The sequence below is a fragment of the Bombyx mandarina genome, chromosome 01 (genome assembly GCF_030267445.1).
Source record: "Bombyx mandarina strain Sakado chromosome 01, ASM3026744v2".
Lineage (NCBI taxonomy): Eukaryota > Metazoa > Arthropoda > Insecta > Lepidoptera > Bombycidae > Bombyx > Bombyx mandarina.
This window is the reverse complement of record NC_143208.1, coordinates 12,765,152-12,782,324: the sequence shown is the minus strand read 5'-3', so window position 1 is coordinate 12,782,324 and position 17,173 is coordinate 12,765,152. Positions and strand designations below refer to the sequence as shown.

General features: G+C 37.3%; 1 protein-coding gene across 1 annotated transcript in view; it reads left to right on the top strand.

Moving 5' to 3' along the window:
- Positions 1–6,302: 6,302 nt before the first annotated feature.
- sca (scabrous) overlaps positions 6,303–17,173 on the top strand; it is a 29,418-nt gene continuing 18,547 nt past the window's right edge. Inside the window, exon 1 of the mRNA XM_028177415.2 lies at positions 6,303–6,565. Within this exon, the coding sequence (XP_028033216.2) occupies positions 6,393–6,565 (173 nt within the window). The 5' untranslated portion in view covers positions 6,303–6,392. The remainder of the gene's footprint in view (positions 6,566–17,173) is intronic.

Sequence of the window (17,173 nt, the reverse complement as noted above, 5' to 3'; positions counted from 1 at the left end):
AACACTAAACATTAATGAAAGACAATTTTTAAGAATGATACGCTAACATTGTTTTATAATATCGACGCATGAAAGGCAAACATGACTAAGCGACAATGCGTGAACTTTACAATAGACTAATTTAAAGTTGAAATTAATTTAAAATATACATCGTATAACATTGTTTTATAATATCGACGCATGAAAGGCAAACATGACTAAGCGACAATGCGTGAACTTTACAATAGACTAATTTAAAGTTGAAATTAATTTAAAATATACATGAGAAATACCTGAAAAAATCTATTTTAACGAATCTAGCTGTAGGATTGAAATGATTTTAACAGACCTAGAAATATATATTTTTCGCGCATCGAATATGGTTATTGCCTATCATTTATGAACAAAGCAGTTATTGTCGCTTAGTCTCTTTTGCCTTTCAAGCGTCGATATGTATATTTATACCGAGCAAACCATACTATTAACAAGTAGATAATTTTATTATTACTTTTATAGAATCTTGGAATATTTATTTTCATGAACGCACATGTCAAGAACCGTACGAATACCGTGATTAGCTTACTGGCAACTTTAGAAAACCACTAGATTTTAGAGGTTTATAATTATATTTCCAAGGAATATACGAAGGCAAATTTGGGATATTCACGTAAATGAGTGATAAATATGAAGGAGTGGTAAGTCCTTCAAACTTATGAACTTAACTAACCTACTAATTAAGAGTGAATTAAGTGAATTAATGTCATTATAACAATTGTGAATATTATTGAATTGCAATAATAGTGAAATTGTGATGCTCTCTTCTGTCATGTTTTTGCATTAGAATACACCACGAAAGCGAAATTTACTGTATTCATGTAAATATGTTCCTAATTGATCCTAAATTGATGCCAGAGATCATTTACGATTCGCGTACATGATCTCAGCGCGACGGTTTTCGCCGTAACGCTACCTAAAAAATTTATTGTGTAATGCTTTAAAAAAAAAACAGTATAAATAAGAATTCTATCAACAAAATGGTTTTAATTATTTTCGTCTTTAAATTTACACAGGGTGTTGTGGTTTTTTGGCAAGAGTTCTGCCCTTAACGAGGTTTTCTTGAAATTTTAAAGTAGATTTAAACTTGTTGTTCTGTTTACTTGAGCACGAGCGGCAGTGGCTAATTTGTACAAAGCCTCGATGGACAAAGAATAAAAAATCTTGCTCAATATAACTAACGATGGAACGATAATTTTTTTATCTCAAACAAAATATAACATATCTCGTGATAATTCTGCTTGTTTGATCTAATGGACTTTTGAATAAGCTCCCGGATTGTAAGTTTTATAAGCCAGTTATTGAAAGTGTTTTTTGGGTTCCTAAGTCCATGTTGTCTCTTATTCACACTGATTTGCTTGGTAACTAAATTAAGCAAAGTAAAATGTCCCTTCATGACAAGGTGACACTCTACAAAGCTTGCGTACGTTCTGTCATTATCTATGCAAGAGTAGCGTTTGCTCACGCGGCCTGTACACACCATAACTCTCTCCAGATCATCCAATCCTGTTTCTGCAGGATTGCCGCCGCTACTTCGACAAAGCGGCGCGACACGAAAACCTTCTTGTCGTGGCCGCCGCTAATTACTTATCCCACTGCGACGGGACAACGCAAAGCCGACGTCGCCCAAAACATGTCTTGCCCGGATCCGCCGGATTCACTCACGGTGCTTTTAGATCTCACAAGCACCGGTCACCGTCCTCGTCAAACTAATCCATAGACACATCCGCTGAGTTTGTTTCGCCGGTTCTTCTCAGGACTGTGGCTTTTTTTGGAACCGGTGGTAGAGTTAACATTGTTATTTATATTTTGACATTCAACAAGTGTGTCATACTGACATCTAAGTTGAAATAAATGATTTTGAATTTGAATTTGAATTTGACACAGCCCACTGAGTTTCTCGCCGGATCTTCTCAGTGGGTCGCGATTCCAATCCGGTGGTAGATTCTGCGAAGCACTACTCTTGCTAGGACTAGTGTTAGCAAATTCTCTCAGGTTGAGCCCGTGAGCACACCTACCCGTCCGGGCATATCTGGAATAGCCTCTTAGGCTACAAGCGAATAAGTAGGGAATAAAAAAAAGGTATCTAAACTCAATAACTAAAGTGTGCTGTGACAAGCTGTAATTTCGTAGAATAAATAATATAAGAATAAATAAATTTATTTTCTATTTTTTAGTTGGATTTCCTATTAAAGCGTATTTTTTTAGTTTTTTTAAACTATTATTTATTTTTCTTTTTTTAGTTGAATTTAAATTTTTTCAATGTTTTTAAATATCAATTTTTTTTAAATTTCATCTAAATCAGTCGGTAACTTATCCGAGAAATAGGCGATCGGCGCGCCTGGTAGATTCCCTTCTTGGTCTTGATGCAGACACTCCGGGTCTCAGGAAAACAAAAAAACGCTAAACCTGATTATCTTAGTAAGGATAACAGATCAAACTATTTAAAATATAGAATTGTCATCGGTCCTTAATATGTATGCCAAATTTCGAGTTAATCCGACGTTTTGAAGGGAGCCAAAATTCTGTTCAAGATTCCTTTACATAATAACATACATACTAACATACGTATGAAGCTAATAAAAGCGTATGAATATAAAAACACCTAATTCTGTCATTACAATCTAGGGGTTCGCCGATTTTGTGTCGTCACGCCTCCTCCCACTTCTCAATTTTATTTTCTTTATTGTAAGGCGCAAAGATTGTTTGGTCTTGCTCAATTCCCGCTGCCTCACCCTTAGGTATGTACGTCATACATTGCGTACACCATTGTTATCCGCGCAGCGAACAGTACGGCACGGAAACCTTTTTATCCAAATTAAAGTCAACAAGTTTTGTTCCTAAATTAGAATCCCCTGCAATTATGAAGCAAAAATCATTGTTGAAATTTTAAAAGATTCCGTTACAAACATACGTACGTCTGAAGCTAATAAAAGCGTATTATTAAAAATAAATCAAAATGCCAAACCGCTGACCGAAATCGACAATCTTTTATTTTAATTGGAATGCCGATAATAGGGTTATAGTATGTTGATGGTCCTCAATAATATACAAATTTTGTGGCGAGTAATATACAACTCTATTCTGAAAATGTCGTAAGCGAGATTCAGGCATCATCCAATACAGGATAATTGACAGATGCCTGAATCTCGCTTACGACATTTTCAACATAAGCGTGCATATATACAAGTTCCGAAGAACAACATTCGGACCGTCAGTCTATCGAGCATTATCACCCGCTCGGTGGAAGACCTTCCCTTCGTCACTAAGCATTCCACACATTTATCGAGTTTAATGAGAATTTTACATATATCTAACAATTATGAATAAATCTCGTTTTTTTGGGGTCGGTGTTTCAATTTCCTCGCAAGATTCTCGCGGCGAAGGCGAGATGTGTAATACTACCATAGCCACTTACTAAACGTCTACCCTGGAATCTCGCCCAAACTTCTGAATCACCTCACCTGACCGCGGTAAAAACTACAAACAGACCCGCGGCCCACCGAAAGAGCGCTTGGCCGGCGGAGTAGTTGGCGATCAACGACTCTACGTCGGCTACATTCAGGTAGTCCAGTTGGTACCGCTGGTGTTTCATACGAGACTACTTGTCGAACCGTTCGTTCCGATATCGAGTCGAGGGAACGCGTTCCCGCCCCCGTCACGTCACAGCCGGAGTCCCGCAAGGCTCCACCCTCTCCCCGTTACTATTTAGTTTGTATATCAACGATATACCCTGGTCTCCGGAGACCCATCTGGCACTCTTCGCCGATGACACCGCCATCTACTACTCGTGTAGGAAGAAGGCGTTGCTTCATCGACGACTTCAAACCGCAGCTACCACCATGGGACAGTGGTTCCGGAAGTGGCGCATCGACATCAACCCCACGAAAAGCACAGCGGTGCTCTTCAAAAGGGGTCGCCCTCCGAACACCACGTTGAGCATCCCTCTCCCGACTAGGCGCGTCGACACCTCCGCCACCGCCATTCGCCCAATCACGATGTTCGACCAGCCCATACCGTGGGCCCCGAAGGTCAAATATTTAGGCGTCACCCTCGACAGTAGGATGACATTCCGCCCTCACATCAAGACGGTACGCGACCGTGCCGCCTTCATTCTAGGATGTCTCTACCCGATGATATGTAGGCGAAGTAAAATGTCCCTTAGAAATAAGGTGACACTCTACAAAACTTGCATACGCCCCGTCATGACCTATGCAAGTGTAGTGTTCGTTCACGCGGCCCGCACTCACTTAAAATCCTTCCAAATTATTCAATCCCGTTTTTGCAGGATAGCCGTTGGAGCCCCGTGGTTCGTCAGGAACGTCGACCTCCATGACGACCTGGACTTAGAGTCCATCAGTAAGTATCTTCAGTCGGCGTCGATGCGCCACTTCGATAAAGCGGCACGACACGAGAACCCTCTCATCGTGGCCGCCGGTAACTACATTCCCGATCCTGCGGACAGAATGGAAAGCAGTCGACGTCGCCCAAAACACGTCATCTCGGATCCTCCCGATCCACTAACGGTGCTTTTAGGTACTTCAAGCACCGGTCACCGTAGTGAATCCGTCACCACAAGAGTAAATTAACTCTCAGACACAGCCCACTGAGTTTCTCGCCGGATCTTCTCAGTGGGTCGCGTTTCCGATCCGGTGGTAGATTCTGCGAAGCACGGCTCTTGCTAGGGTTCGTGTTAGCAACGTCATCAGGTTTGAGCCCCGTGAGCTCACCTACAAACGTTAGGGTTACGCTGAAATAGCCCCTAAGGCTATCAGCTTAGGTAGGAAAAAAAAAAAAAGGTGTTTCGACATATTCCACTGGACCAGCAATAGCATCCTAGGTTAAAACATGGTATGTCACATACTGCTTAGTATCCACTGTGCAGCATTCGATTGATTTCGATTTATATCTTCCACTAACGTTGAGTTATGAACAAGACTTTTAAGTACAGTAAATCTTAGACTTTCATTAAGAGCGTATAGAATGCACGTCAGAGGAAAGATAGTACGAGTATAACATATTTGAGCAGATTGTCACTAAGCCGAGATTCATGTTTTAGAAGCCAATGCTCTTTTCGGATAGCCGAGTTCCGAGCATTTGTGTATTGGCTGTATTCAGCTGTATGAATTAACGAAGGTTTTTATCTTCGCTGCACTCAGACTATAACTATGAGCGTGCCGCTTCAGATATCTTCTCTAACTTACGATCTCTCCGGCATTTACAGTGATCGATTTAATATTTATAATATTAAGGGTTTGTCTTCATATCTAAATGAGTATGTTTTTGCCCCTACCTATGCTAATAGCTTTGAGAGGCTATATCAGCGTTACCCTAGCCTGTAGGTGAGATCTCGGGGCTCAAACCAAGAGGTGTTTCTAACACTGGCGCTAGCCACAGCAGTGTTTCAGAGAATCTACCACCGGATCGGAAACGCGACCCACTGAGAAGATCCGGCGAGAAACTCAGTGGGCTGTTTCTGAGGGTGAATTTACTCCCCGAGCCTTTCGTCGCAAGCGACGGGTTCGGCGAGGACGGGGACCGGAGTGAGTACATATGAGTCTAGAAGCAAGAGATTGAATTACATTAAATTTCGATGTTGTTCCATGTTCGGTACATAACATATGAACAGCGCGATTAAGAAACATCACCACACCTGTGACTAAATTACTATTACAGTTATGTTATAACTATATAGGTTTGTATTTTGAAATGAAATCACACCTGTATTCTAATTAGGATAAAGTATTGCTGAATATATAAATAAAGAAATAAAGAGCTGCCGTCTCGTCATCAATAATTGAGTTGCCCACTGAGTTTCACACCGGGACTTCTCAGTGGGTCGCGATTTCGATCCGATGGTAGATTCAGCGAAGCACTGCTCTTGGTAAGGCCAATGTTAGCGAACTCTCTTAAGTGGAGTCTAGGAGCTCAACTACCAGTCCGTGAGTAGCCCCTTGAGCTCCCAGCGATTAGTCAGGGGAAAAAATCAATAACTCACACGATTAATGACCTGATTTTCTGTTGCAATTTTTTGTATCAAGTGAATCTGTATGCATGTTTCATAAGAATTTGAGATTGGAATCGGTGAATTGTTATAGATTGTTCGAAGACATCTGCATCGATTCGAGTGATACTGCAATAAAAACTTATCTGCAGGTAAGCTGTTGTAACAGGCTGCGCCTCCGGGACAACTGTCGAGCACATCTGCGCCTCGGAACGGACCCTGCGTTACTTTTGAGTATTATATGAAGTAGGGAGCCGAGCCGCGCGACCATCATTCCTCTCCCGAACTCTGGTCGGGGCAGACGACGCGCCGGTCTCGCGTTTTTACTCGTAACAACTCTAAGTCGATCGTGATCATGTTGTGCCCGAAATTTTGTGGACTCTTGACTTTATTTCTTGTTTTCACTGTGATCAAGGCCGAGTTGAGGTTCAAGGAAGAGCTGCAGGCCGTCGCTGAACAAGTCGAGATCATGAAAACTTTGCACCTTACAGACATTACTCGTCTGAAAAGCGAGATTGAGGAGCTCAAGTAAGCTTTTTTATTTATTTTATTTATAATTTAATTAGAACAATAACGATTGTAGCGAATTGTATAATGAGATTTATCACAAAGCTTCGGTTCTATACCTCGAGATTGAAGTATGAATTGAATATTTTATGAAGATAAAAGCAATTTTATCCCGCATTAAGATTTGTTTGCTCTTCGTATAGATATTTGCTACCTGTATCCATCAACTGGGTTTATGAATTAATCATGTTCGTTGACTAGGGAGTTGAATTGCTTCTGTCGATTATTTACTTCTGTAATTTGCAGAATTAATAGGACCGAAGCTTTGTGACGGATAACACGATTATGCAAAATGAAAAAATCACCGACACCGCTTTGCGTGGATTACATTTTATGAATTCAAAGCTCTGAATTATATTGCGATTGGATTTTGGTGCTGGCGCGATTTTCTTTTTTTTTTTTGTTGTTTTTCATTCATTCAATATCTTTTTTTATGCTTTTTTTTATCACATATTTTTGTGACTTTTTGATAACATTGTTTTTTTACTTTGCAGCGTTCAATACCTTTAAAACGGTTTGGCATTTATATAAGGCAAAAGGACGATTAAATTTCGTTACTATTTTTTTTTAAATATTTTCTTAACATTATTTTTATAATGTTATTTTCCTGTTACAATTTTATTTCATTTATTTAAGTTTGAAAACGGCATCCAAGTTTACTTTTCGGGTAATTAAATATAAGATTAGTTTGCGGTGACCATAAACTTCGATGAGACGGTGACTATTACCAGGTTGTTCGCGGATCCACCAAGAGAATATAGTATATAGAATATAGTAATATAAGGGTATTAGTCAAATTTTAAATATTTTTTTACAACTTATTAATCGTTAACAGTTAATGGGAGTACCGTAAGCGCCGTCATTAGAATCATATTATTTCCTACTTATTTTGCCGTGAAGCAATCATGTGTTCCGACCTAAGATAGAAATGTCGTTAATTCTATAGATTGAAACATCAACCACATGCCTTATGCTAATTATGTAGTTTTAGGCTGCTGTTCTCCGCTTAACTCAGTAGGTATAGCAAGAAAACAGTAGATATAAAAAAAATATTCGATTTATTTATTGTTTTGATTTGATTCCATTCGAAAGCTCCAACAATAAATATAGCCGATCAGTGAAACTAAAATGTAATACAAATATCATCAGAAATCAGAAATTAAGGTCATTTTACTACTACTACTACTTCATACTAATTGGACAGAGAACGTAACGGATTCCACAATGACGTCAATATTCATTTAATTTGAACAAATAAGCAAGCGAAATCTTTTTTTTTTATATCTTAGATGGGTGCACGAGCTCACAGCCCACCTGTGGTTACTCCAGTGGTTACTGGAGCCCATAGACATCTACGACGTAAATGCGCCACCCACCTTGATATATAAGTTCTAAGGTCTCAAGTATAGTTAGAACCGGCTGCCCCACCCTTCAAACCGAAACGCATTACTGCTTCACGGCAGAAATAGGCAGGGTGGTGGTGGTACCTACCCGAACTCGAACTCACAAGAGGTTCTACCACCAGTAAAAGTATATACATAGTATATAGTATTTTCTTAGTTTTTCGCGAGTCGTATACAATTAAAATTATTTTCACGGTTGAGTACCTACGTATTTCATTAGAAAAATTTGTACTCGCCTGGGATTCGAACACTGGTGCATCGCTCAACACGAATGCACCGGACGTCTTATCCTAGAGGCCACGACGACTTCAAAACCAATTCAAATTCAATCTATTAACAAAACAATCTAGGATCTATGCGAAGCAATTTTTAAAAATAAGACATTTTCTTAATCTATTAAATATCTAAACACGCTAAACGAAAAGGAGTGAACCCAAGACTTCTGACCAACCAGAAATTTGTCTGTGTGTGTGATTGATACACAATTGTTGCGGTTTCGTTTTAATAAACACGACCCCTGTCCATTTCTCGATAATCGCATATCTATACTAATATTATAAAGAGGAAAGATTTGTTTGTTTGTTTGTTTCGAATAGGCTCCGAAACTACTGGACCGATTTGAAAAATTCTTTTTCCATTAGAAGCCGACATTGTCCCTGATGAACATAGGCTACTTTTTTTTTAATTTTTTTTTAATTTTTTATTTTTTCGTTTCATGTGTGTTTTAATGTTTCCGAAGCGAAGCGAGGGCGGGTCGCTAGTTATTCTATAAAATGTAATATTGCTTTCTTAAGAGTATTTCAATAAACGTTACTGTATACAATATAAGTTATAGTATATATACACATATACTACAGTATATATACACATATACCGTACTACAAACGAGCTGCGATAAAAAAAAACGAAATCGTTTTTGAGCAGGTGGTGAGCGATCCAACTCGGCTATTGGGACAATACAAACGACTGATATATGCAACCTTAACTCGGACCAATCTCGGCAGACACGCGTTCACAGCCACTCGCCGTACACCGCCAAGTTCTTTCGATGAATTGTAACTCTTAAAACTACCTGGATTACACTTTTTTTGTTTAAATGTTGAATTCCGTTGTCGAGATCAGAAGATGTTGTAAATGCTCTCTGGCAGCTTGATCAACTCTGTTACTACCTTAGTATAGATGCGTACTGCATCTATATCTATATCTATATACATAATTAAAGAGCTCAAAAAAATAACTGCATGTATTTGATTTTCAGAAAACAAAAAGCAATTTATACGATACGATATATAGTTATAGTCGCTTATCTAACGATATCGCACAAGTCATATTTTCTTTTATTTAACAGCAGAGATACTGAGCATCTGGGTACTTTGTCAGATTTCATATCGTATCGTTTATTTTAGTCTTCTAGAAGATCGTTTTTTTTCTTTGTTTAATACTTAACAAATTTGATTTACGCGATATCGTTAGCTAAAAGGACTAGAACGATCACCTGTGACTTAGAGGCACACGCCAAAATCGTGCTCATCCTTTTACTATTGGCGCAACCCGTAATGATTTCAGGATTTGGGTTCCGCTCAAGAAATTGTACATTTCTTTTTTATAATTTTCGCAATATGATACGCAACAATCTCAGTAATACTCCAGTTTAAGCGCGCGCACACACACACACAGCACTGTCAGGGTGATGTGATATATTATCTTACATTGTGTAGCCTTCACTCTTTTATTATATCGCTATTGCACATCAGTGTGACAAGCGAAACGGAAAATCCTGTGTGGGGCCAACAAATAGGCGCTTGGTTCAATACGTGTGCAACTCATATACATATACATATATACGATTACATCTTAACTATGTGGCTATTTTAAAAAAGGCACGATTTTATTCTCATTTAAAATTTCATGAGATTGTATTTTTTTATACTCTACGCCGGTTTTACAAAACTTTTGTTTTTTAACTTCACGTCTCAAGATAGGTCACCGCCTAATAACTACTTAATAATGTGCAATTAAATATATAAAAAAAAATATGTTTTTATATTCCTCCCATACAAAACGCCAATTTCATATATAAGGACCTAATATTATTGTATCTGAAACCAACAGTATCAAGTATTTTAGACTTCGTTTTTTTTTTTTTTTCAAAACACATGTTAGTTCCATATAAAGACATTTGGATACAACAGTCTACCAACGAAATCGTCGAAGGCTGTGCATGAACAACAAGTCGTTTCCCATAAACACTCCCAAATAGTTTGAACTACATTTTCAATTATTTGACGTAGTGGCTATCCTATAAGGCGGATCAATCGGCAGACACATAGAACAGATTAATGTTGTACTCTGGAATTAATGGGTAACATCGGTTCAGTAATCTAGTTTGTAATTACATTCCGACAATGTACGTCTTGCATTTGAACAGTAATTAAAGCTATGCACTAAGGGGTATAAATAGGTATAGTATTGAATTCAATAGCTCTGACAGATGACGTTGACTACGAATATAAATTTTCAAGTTGCGTTAATAATTTTTATATATTTTACAACGTTTAGTCTTCACTTGAACGATAATTAGTCGGGTGTAATAATTCATTGTTCCCAGAAACACTAATAATATCTGCCATGAGAACAGTAAAGGCAAATAACGGACGTCATTGTTATTACTAAACACAATGTACGACTGTTAAAAATCAGAAGACGCGTCAGGTCCATGAACCCATTGGGTTTTACAGGTATTTCCACAGAATTGTGAGCAACTACATCCTAAGGGAAGTCGTTGGATGCGGAAGGCGGAGGACCGCATTCTGTGGAAGGCATTGGGGAAGGCCTATGTCTAGCAGTGGGCAGATAAAGGCTGATGATGATGACATCCTAAGACAATATATTATAAATGTTTCAGTAAGCTGTTTCTTCAGACGAATATTTTATCAAACCCTACGAACACAGACACAGTTATTGTTTAAACGGATTTAAACTAGTCTAGCCGTTTACCTATATAAAAAAACAACAATTAGTGAGATTTCATTCTACAAAGACGACATAAGATGCACATCGTACCTATTTTCTTAATAACATAAAATCTATTTACATTTTATGTTGTAGATACTAATTTAATGAAAATCCGAATTCTGTTTGTCACGCATCGATACATTTTCAACAGAGAAGCAATTGTAACTGTCAGCATTGCAAAGCGCAGAACGAAGAGCTCTTCACGGCCTCACCACGCCTTAGGCTTTGAATTCCCCCAAGACGTGTCATAATATAAAAGTCGTAAATTCAGAAGTGGTATTCGTCCGTCGTTGTGAAACGAGAGCCCTCCATGAACCAGGCCATCTGATCGAGCGCGATTACTCCAGCCCACTTCCCCACTTCAAGGCCGCCTAGAACGTTGTAGCCAGAACGATGAGTGAGGACCTATTTCGTTTTGTCTATACTAATATTATAAAGAGGAAAGATTTGTTTGTTTGTTTGTATGTATTGAATAGGCTCCGAAACTACTGAACCGATTTCAAAAATTATTTCACTGTTTGGAAACTACACTATTCCCGAGTGACATTAAAACTCTATAAAATATCTTTTTTGAAAAAAATAGGGATCCTTACTAAAAATCCAATAATGTAACCAAAGGTGTAAAAAAAGTACCTAAAATATTCTTTACATCGCTTGCCCTGCGAAAACTATTGTTGATAGAATAAAATAATGTACTACAACTTTGTAGAACACATTATTATTTACAAAAAGTGTCACGACAGCATATGTCTAACTATTATATTAGTTATGCCGCAATAAGTGTTCTTTTATTTAAAAAATAAAACAACGTCAAATATCGTTGACATTTTTGTTAAAGACCCGAGCGGAGCCGAAGCGGGCCGCTAGTAATATATAAACTCGTTATCGAAGTCCGAAATACACAAGAAACAGAAAAGGTAATAATGAACAAAGGTGCTAAAATTTTCTTGTCACTAGAAGCGATCTCTACCACGCAGCCTTGTCTTTTTATTTTAGCCTTCGAGGATTTTATAGTTCTGACGTGAAACAGGTTCCTTAGATGGGTGCACCAGATCGCATTACGATCCTCTGCTGATCATTTACGATTGTAAAAAATTAATGTTCTATATTTCAGTTACCGTGGCAAAGGTTATAGTACCTACATTGTTACTATGATTTTAATTCTGAGTGTATGTATGCATGTTCATTTAACTGCTAAGCAAGACTAGTTTAAGTCTAATTTATTGATTAAAGATTCATCGAAACATTGTCAAATAAAGTTTTATCTGTCTCACAGGAATTCTCAATATACCCGATCTAACGGATTTTACTACATAATTTTGGAGTCTGTCTTTGTTTTCTTTGCCTGCAAGTAGTATTATTATGAATAAAAAATATTAATCCAACATTTATACGTGTACTTAAAGCAATAGGCAATATGTGATACGAAGATAAATATTCATTAATGAACGGTACATAATTTCTGAGTCAGGAGTTGGATAAAATTAATTACACATTCACGAACGCTTTAAGAGCGATGTTTTAAAAAGAGCTAATGAATACAAAGTATCCATACAGCATTCTGGTTCGAAATAGTCGCATACTCATCTATTTATGTTAACTGTATTGTCGGAACGTACCCAATGAGCACCTGCTCAACCGATATGCAGCGTTCGACCTTCGCTGTACTGATGCTCGTTTTTGAAATCACATGCCGCGAACCGCATCCATCCCTATTAATTGGAATTACGCGGGTAACTTTAATGCACCGGTGAATTTAATAGTAATTAGCGTAAAAGTAATAATAATTGCGTCAATTCTTTGAAACAAAACGGGGTAGGTACATAGAAGTTTGAATCTTAGAATATACCTGTTGTCGTGGCGTGCAACCTCTTTGACAGGACATAAAACCTATAATGACTAGACATAGACAGACTAAGACAGACATTTGAAAATAATTCAAAAATAAATGGAACGAGGGCGTACGTGACCAGCAGCGAGGCAGTACATTTTTTGACTTCTGAAAAGACAGACATACAAAAAGACGAAAAAGAACGAATAATAATTGACCGTTCTTATATAAGATATTCAAGTGACCTTCGACCGTTCAAGTAGTCATTCGACCGTTCACCTATGTATATATATTTTATTGTTAAGATGGATGGACGAGCTCACAGCCCACCTGGTGTCAAGTGGTTGCTGGAGCCCATAGACATCTATAACGTAAATGCGCCACCCACCTTGAGATATCAGTTCTAAGGTCTCAGTATAGTTACAACGGCTGCCCCGCCCTTCAAAGCGAAACGCATTACTGCTTCACGGCAGAAATAGGTAGGTTGGTGGTACCTACCCGAACTCGAACTCACAAGAGGTCCTACCACCAGTAAAAGTATATAATATTTTCTTAGTTTTTCGCGAGTCGTATACAATTAAAATTATTTTTACGGTTTAATCTTGCGTTTATTGAAAGATGTATTTTTAATTATGCTTTCGTCTCCGTAAAACTCTTATACGACCTGCGAAACCGACTACAGCAGTACTGAGTATGCGATACTTATAAAAGAGACGAATTAAAAATTTGATTTGATTTAATTGGCATTCGCGGAATCCCATCTATAAAACAGGAACGATTATAAAATTTGATTCAAAGATACTCATATCTGAATTGGCTATTCCAACTCTTTTCACTTGTTTATGGATGTTTAATGGAAGTCTGAAATCGGCGAGAATAATTCTTAAATTTCTTTATTTCAGTAAGCCACTACCTCTGCTAGTATATTATTTGCTCCTGTTTTATTGTCTTAAGCAATACATTTACATGGACTAAACGGAGCTCGCGTTCCCTCTTATGTTTCAATATTATTATAATATAAATTTGACGATTGCTTTAGCGCATTTAAAATTACATTTAATTGCAACAATAAAATTAAAGTATAACCCTTTTACAAACGACAATATTTTAACAGAATTTTGTTTCGTGGAACATCTCGAGATGCATGATGCAATAAATGAGCCTGTTTTAATGCTTGCTATGCAAAGAAGACACCTGCTCAACTCGAGTTCTGCTCCTATAAAACCTGATATTTTATTTTAAACTAAGCAATACAGTCGTTAATTTTAATTATTTTTAGCGGCCCACCTGTGTCCACTGTAAATTTTTAAACATAATTACCCAGTAGTATTTTGTAAAATACATTTTAATGCAATTATACTGTTTGGCACTTGTGTTATTTTTATATTATCATTGCATATTAGCGTTCATTGGACTTCTTAGTGGCAGTGCTGTTTTACAGAGATGGTATCGCTGCATTGCCTAGGCTTGGCACGAAATCATGACGCGATATACTTTAAAGGTCTTTCTTTATAATGACTGAAGCACTAAGTAGCGAAGAGTTAATCTCGTAGGTGGTTGGCGTGGCAAGGTGGGTGGCGCATTTACTTTCTAGATATCTATGGGCTCCATTAACCACTTAACACCAGGTGGACTGAGAGCTCGTCCACCCATCTAAGCAATAAAAAAAGACATAATGCTTTTTTGCGACGCTATTTGATCGCAATTAATACAAGATAGCATACAAATAGACAGCAAATATCACATCCGACACAGTACGAGGTTCTTCTAAATATGTATTATTATTTAATTATGTAGAAACTGAACTGAAATTTCACCGTTAACACAGTGCTAAAGCTTTACCTCGATTAATTATTACCGACGTTTGTAAGTTCATACACTGACGCTAGCTTCTTTGATATTCGACTCCGAAGTTTCGGAGTTGGAGTCTTAGACTAGGCAAGTTGTCTAACTCAAGTTATTCTGTGACTTTCAAAGTTACGCTAATTGATATTAATTCTGGTAGATCGTACGTCATTAGCGCCAACGGCTTTTAGCGGAATGTGAAGTTATTCAAAACATTACCACATAGCGTTACATAACTGTGAGCTTTTCAATTAATACATTCTACTAGCATAGCGTGTATCAGTAATCAAAGAAATGTACACCATTCTAGGTCTAGGATAAAATTTGATAGATCTATATCTATAGCGTTTTGATCCTTTCTCGGAGCCCATGGGGAGGCACCGTATTACTTTGCACGTGAAACTAACCATTTACTACTTTACTAGTGTTCGCCGTCTGATCAAAATTCGAACATAATCACTAACCCCTCGAGATTAAGTTTCATTTTGAAGGATAAACTATATTCCAATTTGTTTTTATTGATAACGCTAAAACGTTCATTTCAACTAAATATTTAAAAATAGGAAGAGAATCGATTGACTAATACATATTTACATAATAATATACATATGTACGTATATATAAATTTCTCTACGGGTTTTAGGTTTTTGAGTTGACGTGAGTAATTGAATGTTATTAGGATTTTGAAATTCAAAATGTTATTTTTATTTTAAGCTCAACCAATGATTTATTATACATAAATAAATACATTATATGTAATATAGTATATTATAATGGTTTTATTATAATATTATATCAGGACAACAACAACAGTGAGCCGATCGATCATATACACTTTGTATTTTTTTTTCTTTTTTCTTTTTTTTATTGCTTAGATGTGTGGACGAGCTCACAGCCCACCTGATGTTAAGTGGTTACTGGAGCCCATAGACATCTACAACGTAAATGCGCCACACACCTTGAGATATAGTTGTAAGGTCTCAGTATAGTCACAACGGCTGCCCCACCCTTCAAACCGAAACGCATTACTGCTTCATGGTAGAAATAGGCGGGGCGGTGGTACCTACCCGTGCGGACTCACAAGAGGTCCTACCACCAGTAAAAAGTTTTTATATGGGAACAATTTTTGAAGCGCTTGACTTGACTTGAGAAATATTTAATAATATGTTTAATTTACACTATTTAACGAAAATTGTATTTCTATGGTTTCCTATGACCCACGTTGGCAATCAATGTTTTTAGTACTTGTTGTTTTTGGCAAAACAAAAATAAATGGTGATACAATAGCGCCTATCGCATATCCCAATTCGAAGTTTGACAAGTTATTTCTGATTACTTCTTTCTCACTTTGAAATGTGCATTATATTATTCAAGTCAAGGGAAATCAGAATAGAATACAATACGAAAACGATAAAATAGTGATGTTGCCATGAACATCTGGCGTTTGTGTTTATTTATAGTCCAACCGGAAGTAGAGCTGTGAGCCCACATCCGGCGCCGACAAACGAAGCGCGTGCCTAACCGCCGGCTGAAAAAAAAAAACCATTTAGCGTATATTTAAAAAAATAAAAAAAAAAACCTAGTTTGCTTTATGAATCGTGAACATCCAAAATCATAGAAAGTGTCGCATGTTTTCAAAGGCTTTCTCGAATCGTACATGTAGTAGTTCAATTTATATCAAAAGTGCTAATGAAATCGCCAAAATTGCTATATGTCATTAAACTAGACAATAAAGTCCATTTATCAAAACGACCACCTTTGATATACATAATTATAGTCGGCTATAACATCTTATCTACAACATAATTGTGTATATGTTTAGCAAAAGCTAATTTGTCCGGAGTAAGAAATTTAATTAATCCTTTTATTATCCGTCCGCGGAACAAAAATAAAACTCGGAAACATTAAAACCGGGAGCTACTAAATTAACTAAATTTAAATTCACAAGGTTGAGTTTGCGACGCGGCACTTCCTACTGCAGAGGTCCAACACTCCGAATTTTTCGACCTCAATGTCTAACAAAGGCAGGTGCTATTTCTAATGTCTGTCGTTTTATTTCGTCGGCATGTGGCCACCGTCTACAAGTCATCTGCCACCCCACGAATGTTCGGGCTATCCTTTTTATAGATTAAATTACATTCGATTCGAGAGGCTTTTTATTGTGATATAGAGGCGGATTTTAATGGGGTGCCTTTGCATCTGCTGATGTTTTAATAGGAATCGACAAAAAAAGGTTTGCTTACATACCTACCTACTTCCTCTTCGTGCACACTCGTACATACATATATAGACTTCGTGATACCGTATAAATTTAAGATTATTACTTATATTTATTTTTGCTACATACATAATAGATTGGGGAAAAAGTCTTTTTGCATTATAGTATGTATGAACTTGTAATAAAATCTCTTTGGCTATTATACTATTTGAATCTGGCTGGTTTTGGTATCATTAAAAGTTTAAATTTTAAAGAAG